Source organism: Anser anser (assembly GCF_964211835.1).
Source record: "Anser anser genome assembly, chromosome: 2".
Classification (NCBI taxonomy): Eukaryota; Metazoa; Chordata; class Aves; order Anseriformes; family Anatidae; genus Anser; species Anser anser.
The window spans coordinates 62,487,210-62,512,461 of NC_139721.1; the positions used below are offsets into that span (position 1 = coordinate 62,487,210).

General features: G+C 39.9%; 1 protein-coding gene across 1 annotated transcript in view; it reads right to left on the bottom strand.

The window, feature by feature from the left end:
- The window catches only part of LOC310893249 (uncharacterized protein), a 35,309-nt gene extending 11,334 nt beyond the window's left edge, over positions 1-23,975 (bottom strand). The window contains exons 1-2 of the mRNA XM_083821940.1: positions 18,011-23,975; positions 1,507-1,605 (exon numbers count right to left, since the gene is read on the bottom strand). Of these exons, the coding sequence (XP_083678066.1) occupies positions 1,507-1,605; positions 18,011-18,070 (159 nt within the window). The 5' untranslated portion in view covers positions 18,071-23,975. The remainder of the gene's footprint in view (positions 1-1,506; positions 1,606-18,010) is intronic.
- Between the last annotated feature and the right edge of the window lie 1,277 nt (positions 23,976-25,252).

Genomic DNA, 25,252 nt, shown 5'->3' on the forward strand with positions numbered 1-25,252 from the left:
GGAGTTGCACATGAGCTGATGCAGGTATGTGATATGCAGGTATGTTGCAGGGACAGCACTACTGAACAGGAGAAGCAGAGAAGGGGGAAAGTCTGACAAAGAGTCTATGTCTTGTGTAGTCCATTGTAGGTTTTTTTATTTCAAACACACAGACTATGTCATGTCTAAAAATATTTCCCATTTAAAAGCTGCAAAGAACACATATATGCCATTTATCACACCTAAAGGGTGGAGGTTTGAGCCAATTCTGCTTAAATTTTAATTTATGTCCACAAGGACAGTAAATACTTCAGATGTGGTGCTTACATCACAAAATTACCTCCTGCAGCAGAGTCTTACCAATATAGCATGTATGGTCTTTTTCATTTTGTATGCAAATGGTCTTCTCTCTCTACAGAAAATGTGTCCCCAGCATTGCACGTGCCTTCCTGCTCCTGTATCTCTGGACTCCCAGTCAGGGTTTTATAGAAGCCAGTAAATTAGGAGGAAAGGAAAGATATTTGCCTTTCCTAAGAACAGCTTCCTACAAAGGGAGTAAATACTAATTATGATAAAGAAAGCTCCAAGCTGTGCAACACTGACATGGAGAAAATAGTCTTCAAGGTGGGCAGCACTATGGTTAAAGTGGCATGCCTAAGTTAACAAAGAAAATAAGGGCCACAATTGTAGATTACTCTGTGTCTCTCTGAAATTTAGACTAATGCCTTATTTCCAGATCAACAAATCATCCAATCCTCTTGTCAGTTAATGAGTCTCTTAAAGATACTTTGCCCTTAAAACATTTTTCATCTGTAGAACTGAAAGTGCCTATTCCTCTTTACACTGTAAACTTACACACCACATTATTCAGACCACACAGACTAGAATATTAAGTGTTGCTCTAGTACAGAAATCTTGAGCTTTCCCCTCAAGTCCAGCAAGTAGTGGTATTGGATAAATCATTTACCTGAACCATCTCATTTCTGACTTAGAATCTCCATGCAAAGTCCATCCTTACACATCCATTAGTAGGAGTGTTTACCGAAAGACAGCAGAGTAGAATTTGTTGCTCCCTGCTAAATTTCAGACAGCAGCAAAGAAGTTGCAACAACGTAAACTATCTAGAAAGTGCAGCGAAACAGCAAGGCCTTCACTTGCATGCAACTGTGCAGTCACACCTGCCTAAACCAAGCAGTTCTACAGCCGGCTGTGGGTCAGAAGGACCAGTTTGGCTTTTAAGTTTATCATTTAGCTACATGCAGAAGTGCAGCACTGTGCTTAGCACTGGTTAATTCACCCCATCAAGAAAAAGGAGCCTCTGACACAGTCTATTGCTTTTTTAGAAAAGACTCTGTGGGTGAGACTTGGGTCTATCTCAGTAAATATTTTAAATAAATAAATAAATAAATAAAAAGATTTAAATAAATAAATAGAAGAAGAATGGAGTAGAAGGAAAGAAAGAAAAGAATCCTTCTTAATCCATGCCAGAATGGTCAGAGGATTTTCTCAGTACAGTGTTTCTACTACTACCTCCTCCATCTGAAGCTCTGAGCAACTTGGAAAATCTTCATAAATAATTTCTTCGGCAGAACTCAATTCCTTCAGTGCTCCAGAAGATAAGTCATCCTTGAAGACAAATATACAAAGTACCTGTAAGGAGATGGCAAACCACTAGAGACCTTCCAAAGCCCTTGGAAAAAGCCTTCTCATGTCAAAAGAGCAAATAACACAACCAAGTTCAACAGAACAACTCAAGAACATGAGCTTATAACCACCAGAGTCCCACTATTAGCTTATTCAGTGACCTGCCTCAAATACAGGAGAAATTTGACAAAAAGCACAGAGAGAGAAAGAAAAGGCAAGTAAGCATCCAACCAGAAAGAAAACATATCTGGGCTACATCAAGCTGGGGAGAACACGGGCAGCTATTCATGCACACTCGTGTGTGCGTACACATCAGCCGGTTGTGTATGGAGAAGACAGGCAGAAAAGAAAGCCTCAGGGTGCTGGAGAAACTGCTGCTAGGATTAGTTTGTTCTTCCAAGTGAGCTGTGTGCAAGGTAGCACTTTGAAGCACATCACCTAGCTGTACGGCAGCAGAAACTTTGAAGCAAGTACAGGAAGAAAAGGCAAGATTTTTCTACAGGTCAGAGACCAGAGAGATCAGGAATTAATGTCTTTTCATTGTTTTTTCCACGCTTAGCACAACCAGACCCCAAATATAAACTCTGAGTCTTGCAACAATACAAATAGTAAGCCTATTATGCACCAATGGAGAAGGGACCTGGAATCATGGATGTATGTCTAAAATGGGAAGAAAAGAGTGTCTGTCACCAAAATAATAAAAGTGGCTTGATTTTTCATGACAGATTCACCATCCCAGCAATTAAATACTTTTAAAAGGCCAGATCTCATGTTACTTTGCATCTGAAAGCCCACAGGAAAAGAATAAATAAAAAGCACTGCGTAGAAATACCACACATTAATACTTTAAACACAAAAATCTATACTATAACAGAATTCTAATGAAACTTACCTTTTAGACAAACTTCTAAATGAGTCTCAACTATAAACAGCTGGGGAAAAAGGGAGCAAAACCACAATTTTGTCAAAATAAAGACCCAAAGTATTAGGTGTCATAGAAAATGCACGTCATTCTTCCATAAATAAAGTTGCTAAGCAGATTTACTGTGAAACAATTTATGCTGTGTTATGTAAATCGCAAAATTCTTAAGCCTGCTTGGTTGTAAAGAACAAACCTGTGAAAAGAATCCATTTTTACCATCAGTAACACCATACATTTAGCAGGTGTCTATTTTACCCACAAGATATGCAAATTAATACATAAAATGCCAAATGTATCAACTATTCTAATAGCATTTTTTCCCCTCATTATTTTTTCCCTAAATAAATGAACAATTGCCTTATTAGACCTAGATGGATGTCCCTTTCCAATTTCTTTATAATCAAACAGGAACTTGGCAATGAACCAAAGTGTTTACTCTGCACAGAACACGATGTTTTAGCTACTACTTAGCTACTCCTCCTGTAAGAGAGTCCTATCAAGGACTCTATCAAGTATACCATGACGTATATTCATTATAGAGAATAAGCTTCTCAGCTGGCCTGTTTCCTACCCACTTCCCAGGCAACACTAAAAAGTCAGGTTAGAGAACCACAGATACTGCTGGTTAGAATCAAGGAATCAAATTAGAATACCAAGAATTCAACCAGAAGGTCAAAACTATGAGTGAACCAAAAGATATAAAACAAAAATCTAAACTTAAGAGGTTGGAAGGAACATGGAATATGAAGAGGTGACAGAGTGAAGGGGAGGAGAGTAGGACGGAAGTGAGAGAAAAAGATTCAAAAAGCTAAAATGAACAAAAACTGATTTCAAGGAGCTGAAAGCATAGCACTGAAACAACAGAAGCCAGAAAGTCCATTCACTTTCTACTGAGTGGAACGAAGGGAATGAAGGCAAAGAGACTTAAGAGACTGAATGAAGTGAACCCAGCTTTTGTTTACAGATAACATGACAGCAGATAACAAGTGCTGAATGAGTAGGGTGACTACAAGTTACCCCTTGCAGGGCATGGCTCTAAGTCACACTGTAGCTTTCAATATCTATCATTAGCTGTTATTATTAAATAGGTGATTCCCTGCATTTTCTGATACTAGATTTCCTCCCTCAATCAGAAGGGAAAATCTCAATTGAAGCTTTCTGTGCCCACAGATTTCAAGCAGTTGTAACTGAAAAAATAAATCCATCTTTTCATTCACTCCAGCTTATAGGCCCAGTATTTAGTTTCCATGCACATCCACAAGAACAAAAATGTCAAATGTTCAAATCTCTCTGAGGAGAGTGACCACAGTCATAACTGGACTGTTCTGAAACCAATGAAAGGCTAAGGAGATAATTCTTCCTTACGTGCTTAGCCTATACACTGGTGTCAAAAAGGCACAGGTTGAAGGTAAGCAGAAGGCACATTTCTGACGTAATGAGAAATAAAGTGCCTGCAGTTTAATTGGTTGCCATGTTCTCACACATTGGTGATGCCAGCACTTGAATTCAGAAATAGCCCATGCTCTTCTGCCTTCCCACATCTTGGAAATGAAGAAGCCAGGCAGCAGAGAGGCACAAGCAAAAGGGGTTCCCCTGACTGCCCACCGTCCAACTGTAGGACACTGATAGAGCCTCCCAGTTTGTAATGCGCCTAGGAAATCAGTGCCACTGCTAAGCAGATACAAACATGACCCAAATAGTAGAAGCAATCAGTTTTGGGGTTGCTTGGGATTCAAGTGTTTTTCTTCTGATCTTGTAGCTGTCTTCTACCATACCCCATTATCACTCAGCCTCTGTGATATGAGCGCCAATGGAATTTTCCCCTTGCAAAACTGAAGCAAATGATTATGCAAGGTACTCCAATGAAGTTAAGCCTTTCCATTAAAACATTGCATAGTTGCTGATGTAAGATGATTTTTAAGAGTGGATCCTTTTCCTTTTTTTCTTTTTTTTTTTTTCCCCCTCTAAGTTTAGCAGTTCCTGAAACTGTTATGGATGTTAGATTTCTAATTATTTTAGTTGTTTCTCACTGATCACTAAGGGTGAGTGGCTGGCAGATGGTATGAATCAGTCTGAGTGCAAGGATTTGCACAGTACAGTGTTTCCAAAAAATGTGTAGTGAATATTCAAGACTCTGTCCTGACTGTATACCCAAATTAGTCTGATTGTCTTCTGCTTTCAACCAGTTCACCTGCAGCAAAGAAGTCACTCAGTTTCAGACTCACGCCAGGTAAAATTTCAACATGTATGAGAACAACTCTATCAACAACGTGGGAAATGTAAATTAATAAAAATGAAAATTCTTAATAAACAAAAAATGAACATCTCAATTGACTTCTATCTTATGTTTGTTCCCATTTGCTCTCTGCATGCAGGTAAAGTTATTGTCTCTATTTTTTCCACCAATAATTCATTTATATTTATGGAGTCAAAAGGCTTGATTTCAAATTCTAAAATATAATAGAAACCAAACCTTATTGTAATTATAGCAGAAGAGACATGAGCAGATATTATAGAGGAAGAGGGGTATGAAGTGGAAACCATGAAAGAACAAACAATAAAGAAAGAAACTGATTTATCCCTCAAAAGTTTGTTGGGCTGCTTGGAGAGGTGAATGAGGTGGTATTATTTATGCCTTTTCATTAAAATTGATTTAAGGGTGTTTTCAGTTAACATGGCAAGCCTATTTAAACCTTGTGTTTTCTTTTTGTATTGCAAAGTATCTATTAGAACGTCTCTAAATTCATATAAAATATTACGTGCATTCGGTGGTTGGGCCTGCATAAAATCTTAATGGAAACAAAATAGTAGCTTTTTTGGCATCAGTGCTTTCAAGGCATTCCTGTTTACAAAGACTCTGACTTTTCTGTTTACTGATACCTTCATGTCTCATCTTCCAGAAAAAAAAAAAAATGAAATCATCAAATAGGTATTTGGTCTTCCTATTTGCTCAGTTTAAAGTACAGTTAATACCTCGTTAAAAACAAAAACATAAAACTAAACAAACAAACAAAAAAAAACTCCATACATTTCTAGTTTGACTGCCTCCAATAAATGCAAAGTTATAAAAGGAGTCTGTCAGTTATAAAAGGGAGTAGGCTTCACTTCTAATGCAAGAAGTAAACTTCGATTTCAGGGGAAATTTACCCTGAGACAACTGTATTAGTCAATACATAAAATAATGACAGTTCTTAGGGAGTAAGGGAATTAGAGATTACTGATGTATCACAGCCTGCCAGAATTGCAAACACAAGGACTAGGACAAATTTTGTTGAGCAATACATTCAACTCGCCTGGAATTTCTCTCCCCACCCCCACAAAAAAAAAAAAAAAAAAAAGAGAAAAGAAAAGGCAGGAATGACTTTACTTGAGCTGTTTGGAGTAGACTTAGCGACTTAGCCAAATGAGGACACAGAAGAACTACAGAAACCTCAGAACTGTCCTCTGCAGTTTTAATGAAAAAAAAAAAAAAGAGTAACTAGTACTTTTTTTTTTTTCTTTTCAGAATAGTTTGGGAGAAAAGATGATGTTTTCTTTCTGGTTTCCAAGCCTTTGGAATGCATTTTTTGACCATTCTTTCCCAATGCTTTTTCTTTGAAAGCTAAAAGCTGAGAGGATCACCCATAACCTGATTCCAGAGTTGTGGATTTAAAGTTCACAGAAAGCCTCCTACTTTTCCCCACAGAAGACTAAAAGTTATATAAAATACAGATATTGAGAGCTCCACAAGTCTCATGGCATATTTGTTCCCAACCCAAACCAACAGAAATGCTAAATAGTACAGGAGCTGCTCTATATTCAGATAATTTTCAGACATCCTAAGTGAACAAAAGGTACCAAGACAAAAATTTCAACCAATCATCTGCCAATATATGTTGAACCTTTGTAAAAACAAGGCTAAGAAACTTGAATAAAAGTTACATTTCAGTGCTTTTGTTATTCGTTTTCCACAGCTCTGTATGCAAGATCTTAACCGTGCTGCCAGAATAGACCGATGACATAATGCAATATAAAGTTATGCTTTGAATCTATTTTTGGCACTGTTCCATGCAGTTCTTGCTCTGTTTCCTTAAATAAAAAGTACATTAATTGCTGGGATGCATTTTTAAGCAAACATACTGTTTTGAGCACTGCTGCCTTCTTGATAGCAGATTTCAGTCTACATTTCAATTGCAATCTATTGAGACGCACCACAAATCTGAAATTTCATAAAATCCAGAGTAAGGTCACCAAATCCAATTTCAGCTACATAGGACAGGAAACCAAAGTATTTCCACTGTGCAAGCTATTATAAATTTCAGTCCTTTGTAGCTGAAATCAGGATTTGGACCACTGAATTTATTTTCCCCATTTGTCTCCTGTGAAACCCAGTTCTGTATAGGCGTCCACAGAAGAGGCTGGTCTGTTCATTTCAGTTGTTTGAGCTACTTTGCATCAGTTTTAGTAAACAACAGCATGCCTTCCATTTTTCCTTCTCAGACATTTTCTTTCTTCTTAGAGAAAGCATAAAAAAAAAAAAAAGTAAGTGCTTTCTTCGTGAGTCTTCGGCCTTACGTAGTGGCCTGTCCTCCCAGTGTCCTTCCCCAGGCCCCGAGTCATGCATCACTCATCTTGTCACATTGAACTCCAGATGCTCCTACCCTAGAGAATGCTCTGACTCTGGCAATTTTTCTTCATTCTCACTAACAATTTGGTAATGAAATATTGATTTTTAGTTAGATTCATATTGATGCTATTAGGTTTGCATTGATAAATCATGCTGGCCTCCTGTCTGAGAGGCTAGAAAGTGCTACACTGAACCCTGGAGATTACAATCAACTCATTGATGTGTTAATTTGATGGATTTTTTCGTTCTCTTAGAAGGAGTAGGAGGGGTAGGGGAAGATTTTTCAGTACGGCTGTTGTAAAGTTTTCACAGAAAAATCAGGGACAGTAATTGTGGGTTTTTCTACACACATTTGCTTTAAAAGTATCTTTCTGCCTATTTGTCCAGAACATAAAAAGAAAGGAGGGGGGAGAAGGACTCGGGTTGAGAGGATATGACACACCTTGTAAACAGACCTCCAGACTCCCACATGGAGTGGAAAAAATAGGCACAGTTAAATCCCAATTAAACCGTTCAGAGGTTGCAGTCAAAAAGCATTTCCTTCTGCTAAACAGGTCTTCATGTAGAGCTAAATCCCAGGTGAGGTGAACGTACTGTGGCAATGGGCACCCCCTCAAGCTGGCTCCACTCTACCTGGAGAGGCGGTGGTGGGATAGCTCCCCCCTTCTTCCTCCAGCAAAGTGCCACTTAGAGAGCCAACCTCCACATGCATCTGCAGCCTATTTAAAACAGCCCCGTAGCTTTGATTTATGGTACTGTGCAAATGTAATGCCTGTCATTAAGGGACAATACGTGCCTAACCAAAGGATTACATTGTGATTTCCTTCAAAGGCACAGCATTTCAAGGGAGTGCAGCAGCCACTACAGCACGGGGCGGGGAGGGGGGGGGGGGGGGGGTGAAGCTTTTAGAGAACATTTAAGTCAAAATTCACTGTATCATTATTTGGTAAAGAAAACCATTTCACATTTGGGCATTGCTTTAGTTATTTTCCCTGAAAGTCTATCATCCTCCCCTCCACTTGCATCCCCCACCATGCCCCTCAGCACCAAAGGACAGTAGCAAAGCCCATTTGACAAGAGACCAATCCTGTAAGTAGAATAGGCCAAAAGTCTGTTTCATTAATAAAATCATCTACCCACTGAAATAATCTCTCAAATCCTTAAACTAGATGCACTTTTTTTTTTCCTTTTAGTATTTTCATCTTTTTTTTCCTGCCCTTTTAAAAGAACACTGGTGATCAGACTGCCAAATCAATGACGTCTTCACCGAGTCTCAATACCACACAGAGCCTACGTTGGACCAAGGGAATTACCAAAAGAGCCTCATGAGAAGACAGTCCACCTACCCTTGATTAATAATTATTGTATGGAGTTGGGGGGGAGAGGGATTGATTTGAAGAAACTCCATTATCAACTCCTCCTGCCCTTCCAAGAGGCTTTGCTACTCCATTCAAGGTTGAACCATTAAAAATAATAAAGCCACTGCACATAGGGCAGTTTATTATTACCTTAGCTATTTTGTTTTGGTGCCAGCTGAAAGAAGGGAGAGGGACTTGGAGAAAAAAAAAAAAAAGGAAAAAAAAAGCTTTTTGTGCCAGGTGGAAATGGGCACCTTTTTGCTGGAACCTGATTAAATAAACCACTTATGAATTAGGACATTTTCTAATTAGCTTCACTTCAAGACTCTCACAACCTCCCTCTCCTTAGTCTCCCTCCCGTGTGAAAACATACAGAGTCCTGTCCTAAAGAAATATGTCTTGGTATGTAAGGAGGCAATCATCTGTACCTTGAAAAGATGATGTCAGTGATGAAACTGTTAGTTAAATTCTGTTGTACTATTGACATCTTAATGCCACAAACCCAGCTGGTACGAGATCAGTAACTTAAAGAGCTGAGTTCAGATTAATCTCTTTGAACCTTGCTGCTGAGCTGAAAACTCTGTTTGACAGTCTAAACTGCCAACTTCATCTTCTTCTCCCAGTTATACAGTAGGCTAAATGCTACAAAAAAAAAAAAAAAAGCACCCTGCTAATGCAAAGAGGTTTCACATGTAGCACGGAAATTTAAACTCTGGCAACCATTTCAAGCATAGCTCTGTCTCTTTGCACACATGTAGCAGTTTGCATTACCACATATGCTGTTAACTAATTTACTCATTTATTTAGATTTTTACAGCACTTATCCCATGCTCCAAGTGCTTTTAGAATTATTTAAACATTCAGTGCAACACTTAACATTTAAATTTGGAATACTTAGGTTATGGCAGAACAACCAAATTTAAAGCTAATTGACTCTACCAAAGCACCCTCACAGAAAACCCACAGGGACTTAAAGCTATCAGCCCAACTCTATCCCAAATGTCTACCTGAAAAAAAAAAAAAAAAAGAGGAAGAAAGGAAAGGCAAGCAAGCCTCTGTGCTTCTGCAGTTCAAACCAATAGAGACTCTGAAGACCAGGGAAGACAACTATGGTCCAGGATCAAAAACCCATCAAAAAAGCACCCTGCCAACATCTCTATGCCTTTGAAAGCCAATTCCAGCTATTCTGTCAATGGCTGACCACATCCCAAACTACTTCATCAGGAGTTATAAATCTGTGTCCACTGAAGTCACGTCAGCTCTCTCCTACGAGCACAAGGTGGCTCAGGGTTTATACCCACAGTCAGGCTACCATGGCTAAGCAAGTTACCAGAGATCAGTTGAACCTAGATAACTCTCTTTGAGTGCCCTTATAGCCCATCATAAATATGAGGTAATTCAATTTAGCCTGCAATGAAAATAGATTAAACTAAGTCATATCACCTTACATTTGTCAAAGGCGAAGAGGACACACACGGACTGTTTCTGCAGCTTAGCTGATGCATGGTAACCTGTTAAACTGCAGTAACTCAATTGCAGCTCTGAGCCCTAAACTGCAGTCACTCAGAGGGACCCAACTTCTTGACACTGAAGCATGTCATTTTTTACTAGATTTTTTTCCAGTAACCTCAACAATTGCAAGTGACCACAGTAAGAGCAAAAGTCACGTTGCGTGGTTTAACTACAGGGTAATTTAACTAGATGTGCAAATACTTGTGCCGGACTGCTCATTTGAATTCAACTTGAAGCTTTTAGGTCTTCTACTCTTACTATTGAAATGCTCCCACTGCTGATTTAAGAAACTTTCACGGGCCACAGGGTGTCAAGAGATAAATGCAAAGCACTTGAGAGAGTGCAGAGTTTAGTCAAAGCCATGCTGCAGTCACAATATGACAAGAAAAAGAATTGCAGGAATAGTGGGAAGAAATTAAGAAATAAGATTAAGGGCTAAGCTCTGGAAATTGTGTCTTTTCTGACTGATTATGTAATATTTGGTGATAATTTCAGGGACTGTATAATTAGGAATAACATGGGGATCTAGAGGTCTGTATTTTCTACATGACAAAGCACAACAAGAAGGTATGTACTACATATAAACAGTAAATGATTTTCTGATTGCTAGCCATTTTCCTAATTATTTCTACATCACACTTCCTCAAAATGTCTTAAATGCACTCGATCCAATTGACTGAGGTTTTTATGTCACCCCTAACACTGTAGTATTGGTTTGCTTCTATGCAGTTCAAAGATAAAATCCCTTGTAAAACTGCCCCTAGAAATCTCAGGGTATCTCCCACTTGATCTTTGCAGTTCTCATACTTTGGACCTTATGTGCACAGACCCTGTCTCTCCTCTTCTTTGGGCCTTTCCTGTTTTCATCTTGCAAAGCTCCAGTTCACCTCAGTTTCCGGGTCCTGAACAGGCTGGAGAAATGGGCTGGCAGGAACCTCATGTAGTTCAACAAGAAGTGCTAAGTCCTGCACCTGGGTGTAGTCATCACCACCTCCTGCCCGAGACATGGCCACCGGAAGAACTCCAGCTTTTTGTTTCACAGATGGCATGGAGGTAGCTTCTAGGCGGGTGTTCACTTCACTCAGAAGTGAAAATCTTGCAAAATGTGGCAAATCATAGCAAGTTTTCAGTGAGTTTAGCCCTGGCAACAAATGAGATCTGATGCCTCCCTCCACAGGGAGCAACAGCACGGAGTGACATTTTGACCAGCCCATCTCCCACCTCCTTTCCTCCGGATGGTGTCCCCAAAATGAGACCCTGGGCCCAAAGATGACACTGGGTCCACGGGGTCGGAACTAACCAGGAGGTGTCTTGTGGTTTGCCACTGCAGCTTGTGCAACTGGCCTTCCCCCGACCCGACCCTCCCCAGCCACACACCACAATTAGATTTTGCGAAAAGACAAAACCTCTCTTCCTCCATCTCTCCGTAGGAGGTCTTGGGGAGGGGGCTGCTGAGAGCAGTGAGGGGAGGGGGTAGAAACATCATCAACATGCAGCATAATTTCCTGCTTGCCAGCATATCTTAAATTGATGTGGCCAACAGCGTTCCTGGTGAATGTTAAATTAATTTGGAAAGTCTTCGTGTATTGTTCCTCACCATGAAAAGCACTCATCACCTCTCGCTGGCTATCTGCCCTGCCTGGGAACGGGGAGGGAAGCTTAACAGGCCACAGCAAAAATGTTCACAAGGCTGTAGCTTGTAGCTTAGCACGAGAGCTGGGAAATTCCCCTCACCAAGATATCCAAAATATTGGGCAGCAACGATAGCTTTGTCTTGAATGCAGAGAATTCAGAATTTATTAATGCTGCTGCACCAACTGTGAAAGGAAGATTGAATTGTCCTTAAAGGAAAATAAAAGTAAATAATGATGTTCTGTTGGCTTCAGACTTACTTAAAGCCTGCTTAAAGGTTCAGTATCTAAAAGCTCTCCAAACTAACAGCAGTATAGGTACAGAAAACAGTATTATTGAAATGTCAAAAGAACCAAGAAATATTTAAAAACCTAATAAATCATCTTCTGATTAGCTCGAACTGAGCATGTGAAATTGTACCGGGTTTGCTTAAATGCTATAAGGAAGCAAGAATGATTCAAATTAAATTCTGTAGAGCAGGTTTCTTTCTTTGTTCTTTTAAAAACCACTATATTGTCAAAATTTGATTCTATATTATATTTAATTTCCCACTGCTGTTTTACCTCACCGTAGATGCCTCCAAGTGTAGCCAGTCTCTTTTCCAGTGCTTCTCAACTATTAGCTCTATTTATTTTTTTAAAGTTATTGAACTCACTCGCGTTCTCCCTCTGCCTTATATTTCAGAGGATGCTGTTACATATTAAGCCATTCTGTCTTTTATCCATCTAGTAATTTTGATTTTTTGTTTCCTCCTCAGAATGGATTTTTTTATTATTAAATCCATGTTCCGCATCAGCCCACTAAGTTGAAGACTGACCTTTAATTTCATTTTGCTTTTAGGCTTCCATTTCCTTCCCTAAAAAGTATTTTTGGTATTTCTTTTCTAATTAGAAGTGCATCTGAGTTGCAAGGAATCCCTAATCCCTTCAGCCTCCTGAGCACTTGGATCCAGAGGTTTGAGCAGCCACAGCCAGACTGGCCAGCTGTGGAGCCTGGAAGTGGACCCTGCCTGTAACTCCAGTGGCCTGAAGGTCGCAACTTTGGGAACCGGAGTTTCCATGAAAGTCGCTATTTAGAGAGAGACCAGCTACTTTATTTCTAAAAGCTTACAGTACACTAACAAAAGGAACACGACTCTGGTTTTCCCAGCAATTACCCAATTCCCATGTAAGAGAGAAAGGTCTCCCGGTTCATCCACTCAGGAACTAGAGTATTGCCTCATAAAACAGACCAGAACTCCCCTGTTATCACTCAACTTGTTCACTGAACTTTAATTATGAGATATCACAAAAAGAAGCACTTTAAAAACACATTTTTAAGACTGGCCTTAATAATACTCATGCTGCAACAGTCAGTGACCAGATAGGGAGACAAAACAAAATGCCCAAAACATTATTTCCATCATTCTGCAGAATGGGAAAGCCTCCTTATAGCTGAGGGTCCAAGACACAGGAACAACATGAGCTGCTTTGTCATTCATCTTATTGCTCCAGTCTGCATTTGCTGCCTCACCAATTCAAACATACAAATCAGAGTAGAAGGTGACTGTTCCCGACCTCAAAATTTTCACCACACCTACCGAAGTGGAGCAGCACGTATTAAACATACGTGTTTAATATGTTCAATGTATTAAACAATCTTTCCCACTCATCCCTCCCCCACATTTCACCAGCACAAGCAGATGTCTCCTCCAGAGGTATTAGCAGGCTTGCTGGCTTTTCTGACCTGTGTTTCAGGTCATAGTGTGGGTAGATGCCTGTTTCAAGCAGTTTTTTCATTTCCTGTCTTGCAGACAGAGCTTATGCTCATCCCAGACCAAGCAACAAAGTTGGAAAGATCACTCTCCAGGCTTTCCATTTCAGACTCCTTCAGATTAACAGTGCCTGACAGCTCTATCCTAAAATGGACTCCTCTTTTGCTGGTGGAAGCCAACACGCACCCCAGAGTTCACATTTCCAGGCAGGCAGTACGGACTAAAACTGGGAGAAAGGCATTATCTCCATTTGATAGAGAGAAGAAAGGCAGAATGATAAAATGACTTGCTTAAGGGAGGACCAAGAAACAAACTCTCATCATCTAATGTCCAACCTCATGCCTTTAAGGTGAAACCTTATTATCCATATTTTCCGGCAAAAAAAAAAGCAATAGGACTAATATCAAAGGGTGGAGAGAGGTCTAATTTGAACAATCCACTCATAAAGAAACAATTAGTAAAAGTACCACGAAAGAATATACCTTCCTGTTTTCTTTTTTCCAATTCCACATCAAGAGTTCCCAGACTAGGCTTACCTCATTTCAGGTGACCAGAAATGCAAGGAAGCATGGATTTTAACACCATGCACTATCAGGAATAAAGATCAGAGTGACAGGGAGCCATATTCATAGCTTAGTAAATTAATTAATTAACAGTTACTTGCATTTAGAGGAAGGGAATGGCTACTTAAGTGGCCTGCTTAAGAAAGGATAGTTTAGCAACCTTATTGATTTCCTGTGTACACCTAAGCGGCAGTAACAATTTTGCTTCACCAGTGAGGGCCTGACCTTCAGCCCCAGGTTTGCCTTCCCAGAGCATCCCATATAACACCAAATGATGATACATGATAACAGAAAAAAAAAAAAAAAAGAGAGAATGATCTTAACAGGCCCCAAGTGCTTGATGGCTTTCAGTAAATGACTTCTCATATGCAGGTTGCCAGACTCTGCTTAAAATCAACAATTTAATATATTGCATTGGCATCAGCAGGCAAAGGCCTAGGTAAATCTAAGAAAAGATAATCTGTCTCAGGACTCTGGTGTATCATTCAAATCTCTGGAAAAATCAGTATATCATGCAATAAACATCTCAATCCTTTCTTTCACAATTAGATTGCAAGAAAAAATAAAGTTTGTTTTCTGCAAAATCCTTAATTACAGGAGGAAATAACTGCCATTTTTAATGTTATATATACATGTATATATACATATATGTATATATATATACATATATATATTTTTAATGTTATATATACATATATATATCCCAGGTTATATATATATCACTAGAAAATAAATTAACCTTGACTTTTTTTCTCTTTTCCTTTTTTTTTTTTTTTTGATTCTATCAATTTCCTTGTGGTCTGCTTCCTTTTTCTAACTGGTAGCCCCAGAAACTTTATTCCTGGCCAAATTACACCATAAACTTAGGCTAATGAGTTCTGCCAGGTGTTTCACTGAAAATTAGTTATGTGTGTGAAAGACTTTTTAAAAGACAAGTGTATCAGGTACAGCAAGGTGGTAGTAGAAAAGACTGTGACTACTTAGTGTAAAATCCATCCCCAGTCACTCCTCCCTGCATAAACCCTGCCCTGGTCATGGGGAAGGCCATGCTCACTAATAGTCAGAGAGGGTATTTGCCATTATAGCTGATTGCTGATTACAAGGAAATGCAAACTAAACAGAAACCCTGAAGATTCTCTCCAATGGACCTATTTCAAGAGGGTGAGATATATATTTGATATATTTTAAGCATTTGGAAGGGGAAAATTCAATCACTGCCATACATATTTTCCGTCCCTGTATTTTTTGTGTCAGATCGTCTGGCGTGGGTAGATTTTTTAAGCAGAGTGTTTTCTGCAGAGCTAAGCCAGAGATGGAGAGATTTCTTTGTACCCAAAGTTACATCCCCTTAAATGAGTTTGAATGTGGCCTCCTGAACATGCAATGCCTGTATGTTCCCTTTGTATGTGAATCAGGTAGAGGTCCACCAGCCACAATAACTGGATTGCAATCTTCTAGTAATTATCAATAGGCAGCCTTTCCCTTTGTGCATGCCTGCTGGGAAAAGTAGTATTTATCTGAATAACCTCTATTCAACATTTTAAAATCTTGCTACTTATTCAGATTAAATCTTACTATCATTGTTTCTAGAAGCTATCAGGTATTGTTGGGAAAGTAGTTATCTTGCTTCTCCAGTCTATTCTTTGCACTAGAGATATGGTTTTGTGGAGTTGCAAATCAGAATTTAAAAAAAAAAAAAAGGGAAAGAAATCATCAGTCCATCAGGATTTCACAAAACCAGCTAATAGGTGACACAAATAAGATACATCTCTTCAGTAAATGAATAGAAAACAAACAGAGGAAATGCTTATCTTCCTGTTTTAATATGTTACTCCACTTTTTTCTAATATTTAAAATCTGACCACCTGCAAAAGATTATCAAGAGCCTCTGTGGATTTACAGGAATGCTCACAGTACTTGGAGCAAATGAGGTGCTCTCTCTAGCACACACTACTCGCTGTCATTCAGTGTGCTAACAGCGAGAGACAGGGCCATCAGCAATGCAATTGTTATTATTTGGTAAAGGCTGGTGGTGACTTATGAGTTTCAGAATGCAGCTTCCTCATTTGTTTAATGTCGAGAGATTACTGTTTCCATTTGCTATGGTTTTATAACATGCAGGTGGGAAAAATCTCTTTACTGAAAGCCTGTCGGTAACTGATGCCAATGCTGAAATATCCCTGCTCAATCCTTGCAAAACGAACCTGTGCCATATTCGGGTGTGACACAAGGCACAGATCCTGCGACTGATGCACACTTTTGGCAGCTGCCATGGGTGCCCATGGACAGGGCACCCCAGCCAGGTGCTGCACCCCATCAGGGAAGAGCCAGGTGGGGATCAACCCACGTTAGTGATGAGACTGCTGCAGGCTCAGCTCAGCTTCTGGCCCTGCTTTCTTCTGTCTCTATGTGGGGAATAAATAGAGCACGTCCAGATATGAGAGGGGTCCTGTCCCGAGGAACTCTGATGGCCTGGAGAAGGGATCCATCTGTACACAAACTTTTTAAAAGGCTAGGGAGGATTTTACAGACTGCCAAACAGTGGGTTTGAATGGCAAGATAATTGAAACATGGGCCCTTCCAACCTCTTTCTGCTGCCTATTCCCAGCCTGACAGCATGGTACCAGCTCATGGTACCACATGCCCATGCGGTACCAGCCTCCTGGCTCCCAAAAACAGGGCTTTGCTTTTGGGGGTTCAGGTTGAGCTATGTCTTCAATGCACCAAACCTACATTGCTTTAGATCAAAACCAGTCTGTTAACCAGGCTGGCAACCCCAAATCATTTTACACTGGAAAATAAACAGGTTAAGGGTGGGTAGGCACCTATAAGGAAAAAAAAGAAAAAAAGAAAAGAAACACTTCTCCACTAAGGAAGGTTCTTTCTTTCATCATAGGAAGACAGAAATCAGACTCTACCACCAGCCTAAGCTCAGCACAGGCAGATAAGGAAAATGTCCATGTTGAATGGATCCCCATAAACATCTGCAGAGCATGGGCGCACAGAGGTAAAGACTCATAATACATGGCAAGCCACATGGCAAGAATGGTTCGGGGACTTACGGTTGATGCTGCCTTGCAGACTCTGATGGGTGCAAATGGGCTTTGTGCTGTACAAGTCCTGGTTATGGGATGACTGTGTATTACATCATTACTGTGGCACAACAGTAGGATTCTGGAAGGGTGGGTGAGTTTGGGGTTAAATTCAACAGCTCTAAAAATAATGCTTCCAGTTGAATTCAGGCTCAAGAAAGAGAAAACTGGGGGAAGGGCTAAGAGCAGGGTTAAGTGCTCGGTGTCCCTCCCTTTCACCAATGTGAAATACATGTTTTAGCACTGCTTGAAAAATTGGCAGCCCTGAGTTCCTGATATGCCATGAGTGTGAGCATGTAGGAATAAGCAAAACTTGGTTACAGGACTTTGCATCTTTCTTTTGAGATCTGAGGGTATTTTCCAGCTCTGCAACACCACCTCATCAACCATGGCACAAAATTGGGGTGATGTTGGGGCCAATCTGGGGGACCATGGATTAGCCTAATGAAAAAGTGTCCACAGTAGAGTAGGGGTCCAAGCCAAAGCAATCTGATCCCCTGACTCCAGTGAAACTCTGGTCCAGGTGTTGCAGCTGTAGCTGATCTCAACTACAAACCTCAGGCTCAATCCGAGGTTAATCTTAGCCATATCAGCATTAAAACTTCTATATACAGGTTTTGTTTGACTCTCCTCATCAGAGCCTAGAAGTGCAGTGTACTTAGCATGATTTTACTCACCTCTACAGATGAGGGAAAGTAGTTATGAGAAGGGTCAAAAATCATAGTCCGCTTTCACAGCTTTGGCTCAGTCTCAAACTAGTATGCAGAAAATAGTCGTTTCACCCAGTGAAAACTGGCATTTTTTCCTTTTCTTTTTCATAAGAAAGCGTCCTGCCCGTTGCTGTTTGTGAAGGCTTTGGAGGCCTGAACACCCACATAAACACACTGGTCTAAGATGCTGCTAAAAGATGAGATCAAAGTCTGGATTCTGGAGGGGGACAATGTTTTACCTTGCAGACCTTGTTAGCAGGTGCCAGTCTGGCCTTTAGAGCACAGGTGATGCCCTCCATTTAGTCACGGATTGCATGTTCTGGGACGGTGAAGCCCATCAGAGTCAGCTCTGAGACAGGGAGGAAAACAGAACAATTTATTTGCATGCTAGGAGATGAAGAGGTCTTCCTGCTAATTTTATGACCCTCAGAAAAAGGGGTAGTTCACTTCTGCCTTAGAAAAAAATATTCTTTTTCATTTAAAAACAAAAAAAAAAAGAAAGAAAGTTCATAACATGCAAAGGAAGGAAGAAAATATGGCTTAATGTACTTCCTTTTTAAGCTAGTTTGAAACGGACTGGTTGCCTATCCCTTCCCCCATAAATAAAATCTGCACTGTGTGTTTAATTATATCTTACATTTATTTTAGTCTTTGTTTCCAAAGATATCCCAAGTCAAAGCAGAAAAATCACTTCACCCATCACTGAAATTCAGTCACCTCCGGGATGAAGAATGGCAGTCAAGGGGACAGCTAGTACACAGTAACCTTGGCCAAAAACCCAGGTGCAGAAATCTGCTACCACCAAAAGTGCCATGGGACCTTGCTTTTAAAGACTTTCCCACAGTAAATTAAATGAAAGTGTATTTATCAGCTTCAGGAAAATGAAATGTTGAGTTGACTCAGCCAAGCCTCAATCTCTCATTTTATAGACTCTGGGCATCTCAAGTGTAATGCAAAAAGCATTGTGCTCCTGCACGTATAGCTTATAGCAACGATAGAAAATGTTGCAACAAACCAGTCACCAGGTAAGACTTTGAATTTCTCCAGCAGTTGAGTGTTCCAAAACCACAAGGTGATGGCAGATTCAGAGCTCAGATTCCCTCTGTTACAGACTATACATTTGCTCATCCACACCCTATTACCAATTCAAAAACAGGAAGATTGCTTTTGTCATCATTGGAACCAAGACTCATTTATCTGGCACAAGATACCTATGCACATAACAAACATATTCATTAATTGCTAGTTTAGTGCAATATTATTCACCACATCAAATGATCCATCTCCAGTGTTGCTTAGACACTTATGCACATAAGACCCTTCTGAACAAAAGGTTTTCTTCTTTCAATAAGTTTGTGAAGGGGAAGAAACATTATAATGGCCTTTAGAGCACACTTAGCAGAAGTGCAGATAATGGGCACTGTGACATTACTGGTTTTTCTTAAACACACCAGATTTTTCCTTCAATTTTTTAGGCCCTGGAAAGACAAAATTTCATTGGAAAAGCAGATTTAATAAGTGATTAGAGGGTAATCATTGTTCTCTTGTAATATGTAAAGGGCAATTTTGGGTTGTGAGGTAGTCTGTGGGTCATGTGAATTTAATTGTCATATACAGACTTATACCACATTAAGTGTATCCCTAGTGAAACAGCAGAGTTGTAAATCTGTGATATATATATATATATATATATGCACTATTTTATAACAGAGCTATGGGAATAGTCCATTACCTATAAAATAAAGAAATAACGTTAAATATGCCAAATCAATTTCCTCGTGAAACCAGCAACAAATACTTAGCTAGTTACTGCAAGAGACTCCAGTTCCACACACTGTCCCCATTTCCACCATTTTAGCTAGTGCTTGCATTGCCAATATAAGAAGTGTCAAGTCAAAGAAGACATGTTGGAAGGTACATCAGAATAAATCAAGTGTTAAGTTTCTTTCCCATATTTCTTTGGGGGGGGGGGGGGGGGTTTACAGGAAAGGGAACTAAAATAAACAGATAGGGACCTCAAGATTGCCTATATGCAAATGCAATGCTAACCATCTTGTTTATAAACTTGTGGGGGCCTGAGGTTGAAAACTTGCCCCATTTGAGGTCGATGGGTATTCTGCCATTCATCTAAACGAGGATTGTTCTGAATCCACTTTGTGAATTCGCTGCAGCCTGCACCATGACTCTTAAATTGCTCTCCTAGTACCAATTTCCTGCTCCTTCATTAGTCTGTCCTACTCCTGAAAGCAGATGCAGCTCAACTCCCTCCCCCAAAACTTCCTGCTCCTTCATTAGTCTGTCCTACTCCTGAAAGCAGATGCAGCTCAACTCTCTCCCCCAAAACATCTCTCTGTTGCCTTCTGGAACTCTTGGATGATCTCCTCCTTTCTGAGTTACAGCTTATGTAGAAGGGGCTTCACTAGATAACATAAATAAGAATTTTTCAGATGCAGCAGCATACCAGTTTGTCAAGTCCTATGATAGGAATTTTAAGGACTGCTGAAAGGACATTGCTGAAAAGACAACATTTGCCATTTCACAGTGATTATGTTACTGTGATATCACCAGTTCTATATACAGAAAGATATCCATTACCTCAGGTATCTAAAGCAGAATATGTGAGAAGTGTTTGCTGTAATGAAAGAGAGTAAAGAAAAGTGAGTGAAGAGATGAGTGTTGTAAAGAAAAAAGGCCACAGTGGAGTTTGAAATCTAGTATACCTCCGCTGCCTTAACGCAAATTTTTTTTTTTTTTTGCATTATTGTTATTCTTTTGGCAAAAGGCCATGTGCTAAGGCCAGAGCTGAAGCCAGGATTTTCAGCCTTAACCCTGAATTTCCTGGCTTTTATGGGTTTAAAGCCAAGCTTTTATGTTACTCAAACATAGCTCTATGTAGCAGAATTGATTTAACAGTGTCCTTTAGCTAAATGGAGAATTTCCATAGCAGTTACTTCAAGGGTTTTAGAAGTCGCTCACCTGAACTCACGGAACTCCAAGGCACCCTTTCAAACGTGCCTCCTGATAACGTGCTAATGCCTGGACTTCAGAGGCAGCCAGCTTCATTGAAGGCCTATGCTAAATATTATCCATGTAGCAACAAAGAAACCTCCTGCTTACTCTTTTATACAAACTGAAAGTGATTTGCAGCCCATTGTTTTGCTCAAGAGGACAGCAACACCTCCCTGAGGCTCTTCATCCAAGTGGATGACGAACATGTTTCCAAGTTGAAGCTCCTTGAAAAGAAATGCCAGTTTACCAAGACTGCATGTGGAGACATGGGATGGTCTCCCAGCATTGAATAAAGCACCACGTTACGTACATTGCACAGGACAGGATGAATACATTACAGACATGCAGCTTTAGGTAAAAGGGGAACTGATTTACTATTTGGAATCTTCAGTGTTCAAAAACCCTTTATTATTATAGGCTGACCTACATTAAAGTTTCCTTTCCTGTTCTAAGCAACATTCTGCAGGCAGAGATAACCATTCAAAAATGACTCTGCAGCAAAGAAATGATTTGAACTATGGTGCTACAGATATTAAGTATCAGAAATGAGCAGCTGGCTACGTTTTTCTTTTGACAAACCTCTTATTTCCTTTTCTCCTGGCTTTTGTTTTGTTCTAACACCTAGTTATGTATTTTGTGAGCATAAAGCAATCTTCCACGCTGCAAGGCTGTGTGTTTTAAACACCAATCATGATTCAGAACTGTAGTGTGGAGATTTGAAGCTGTTTTTGGAGCTGATAATTATTGGCTTTGGCTTCTCGTTGCTTATATCTGAAAACATAAGCCTCAGTTAAAAAGGGAAGGTTGTCCTCTGTAGAAACAATACAGCTAATTCAGAAGTGGCTTAATACTTTAAGTCAACTAAAAGTACTCTATAAAGTACGTAGACATGAACAAAGTACACACAATCAAATGGGAGCGCTTCTAGGTCTATGCACCTGATTAGCTAAATCCCATAAGAGCTTTCTCCTCTATTGTGGATTTCCAGCATAGAAAAGCTTGGTTGCTTTTATAAGTAATGAGAAAGTGGGGGGGACCTTGTCCTCCAGGAAGATGGAAGGAATAAAGGGTACTCTTGTAAAATGTTATAAATGTTGCATTTAAATAAAAAAGTCTTAAATTGCGGAGCTGGTCCATGTAATAGAAGGATCAGTAATTTTAAAAGAGTGCCAGAAATGAGCCAATTTCACAAGCTATTTGAAGGATATTTTCATGTAACTTTTGGCCAAAGCAATGTTCCAAAAAGTCTGAAAATTGAATCCTAATTAGTTACGAGGATCCCTCTGGCTCAAGTTGACTATTATATTGTGCTTCGTGCTCCCGAAGCAGATGAGAACCATCACACCTTGCCAACATATGACAAGGAAAAAGGTAAACTCACCATGCCATTGCTTTCAGAAGAGTTTAAAATCAAAAAAGGAGAGAAAATTACACAAATCTTGAAAGAGAATTGCCATTCTTTCCACATAATAACAGTCATCTGGGATAATACGCCCGTATTTCACTTGTCAAAGCATGCTGTTTACTATTTGGTCTTTTAATAGTGAATTTAGTGAACATTAAGAGACATTAAGGCAAAGCAAGCATTTTTATGTTATATCAGCTCATTCCCCTGCCCCTCAATACACAGGTCTTTACATTCCTTTGTGTGTTCTGAAGAGACCCTATACATCTTTCCATATAGGTTAAGCTGACACTGCAGGAATGAACATGACCGATTTAAATCTTTATTAAAAATATAAATGTCTCAAATACTAAAACTACCTATTCATAAGACTGAGACTTTTACTCTCACACATGCTGAATAGGCTTGGGGGTTGCACAGGGGGCAGTAGCAGTCTTTTTGAGGTTTTGGTTAGTTGTTTTTTTTTCCTCCTTTCTGAATTTTATCTTGTTGTTCAACAAGAAATGAAATGCTAATCTCAGCTCCACCTCTATTGGGTCATCTTCAGGTCAGCAGATTAGAGAAATCAGTGGAAGAATGAAGACAGTCTACTCCAACTGCAGGGCAGGACAACCCAGTTATTAATCAATCTGATGGCAGCATTTGAACAATGACAGTCATCTGTCAGAAAGCAGGAGGTGGCTCCTCATTAACACACTGCTCACCTGCCCTGAGCTAAAACTCTTTTATAATAATATCTATCATTCACCTCCAAGGTGTTGCTTCTTTCTTAGGCTACATGAAATAACAGACTATTTTCTGCCCTCTCCCTGGTACTTCATTTTCTTGAAGCTCACTCAGCCTACATTGCCTTACAAAAAAGAAAACTAAACAAGGAAAAATACCCAAACAAAATTAGAGAGACCAAAATGACTTCTAAATAATTATTAAGACTTTCAAGCCTCCAAATTAAAATAAATAGACTGAGTTAATAATAGCCATTTTTAACACTGTTAACATACCACAGTTATGTTATCAATCGGCCACTTTCTCCTGACTAGCATGTCAACCCTTATTTCTGCCAATCTGATTTCACCACGACCGTCCCAGCAGGTTCTCTCACACCAGCTTTATATGGTCACATACCTTTTAGAATTACTCTGTTTTGCTCCGCCAGTTTTCATTCCACGTGCAGATGTCCAAGCCAACATAATATCTTAAGCAAATAATTCTTTCATAAAATACTACTTATCAACATACATATTTGTTATTAGATGCACACACACAGAGGAGGTCAGACACGGGGCTGAAGACTAACCCAACACAGCACTGCGTCCACCATTATCTGTGTTTAAGAAGGGGCTCACAGCAATTTCCATCAGCCTCCCTGAAAGTCGGACCACAAGAGAGATCATTAAAGGGAGGGGAATACACAGGTAATGTAAAATAAAACTCAACCTACCAATTGTGTTCCAAGTTATACACTGGACCATCAAGCTGCTGGGGCACCTGTAGATTTCTTGCTCCCTTGCCTTTGATTCCAGTGCTTTAATTACTGTTCACTCTTAAAAACCTCATCAAACAAAGAACTGGACAACTATGTAGCCTGAGGATTTTCTTCAAAGAAAATCCCCACAACGTTGGTTATAAACACACTGGGTATTACAGTTTTAATCCAAAGGTCCTGCTCACCCTATAGCTCCACATGGCCTGCTTCCTCTGTCTTCTCAGCGACTTCCTCCACCTCTCAGCCCATAATCTTCTCCTCCCTGTTCCTGTACCCCACCCTGCTTTTGATTTTTCACAGGTTATTTAAGGATGAATTTACTCATAGCAGAAATCTTAAAGGGCTGTGGATTTTCTGCAGTGGAAATTGTAGCACCTCTCTCAAACCTAGGGCTCATGAAAAGGGGTTCCTGATGTGATGTTACCCCACATAAGGAGGGTCAATTGCATCAGCAGTATGAGACTATTACTGACCAGATAAAGGATGGTGATGCCTCACACCAACCAAGATCAAAATCCTTGGTGCTGGAAACAAGCTGGCTGGAACCGAACACATTCTGAAAGCTTGCAACAAAAATGGGTGAGAAAAAACAAATGTCAGAGAAAACTTCCAAGCCCACCAAGCAATGATTTTGGTGCCAGCGTTACAGGAGAGCTACCATGTCCTTTCTCTGAATTTATTCCCAAGGGGGATATCTACCCCCAGCTGTTAGTAGTCTACTGTGCTAGCACCAGCTGCAGACAAACCACCTTCCTCACACAAGCAAGCCCCAGAGTGGACAGGTGAAAAACAGAGAGGCAGCAGCAGCTTAGCAGTCATTAGTAACAGGTAGCACCTCATCCACACTGCTTCTGGAGGATGACTGCAGCGCGGCACTTGGAAAGGAGGGAGGAATCACAGACTCCAACTTCCCAGAAAATGCCGAGCCAAACCCCATTGAAACCATGTCAGTCTGCTCAAATGGGCTGGAAATGTAGCAGAGCTACAGAAGCTCTGGTATTTCTGGCCTCCTTTCCACTCCTACAGCAAGGACAGCATCTCATGAGCTGTCTAAGCTGCTTCCCGTTTGAGTTAGGCATTACTAGGGCATAGTGAAACAGGCAAGAAGTTAGCTTTGCAGATGTTTTCAATAATTAAAAAAAAAAAATCATTTCAAATATGGGAGTCCAAATCATTTTTGTCTCTCACTTAATTGTTAGTAGGCATGCATTATAATTTCACTAAAAAAGTGCAAATTTGTATTTTAATTTTGGCAATAAATCAAGGTAACTATGTATTATGCTGTTTCTTAACATTAGGCACTAGAAAAACAACGACAAAACTTACTGAAAATATGCAACAACAACAACAAAAATAGCCAAACACAACCACATTTTAGGAACACCAGGACCACAGTCTTTCTGTCTAAACTCTGTTTGTTTAGGCAATTACATTGCCTGTTACTTTCCCATAATGTGCTCCTTTTAGCTAGAGTGCTCTGCAGATGATTTGATGCTGCTAATGCCTGGTTCTCTAGGAGGGGAGAGGAGAAAGGAAATGTTATACCCGAACTCTGACCTCAGTGGATGGCTTTCTGGGGAA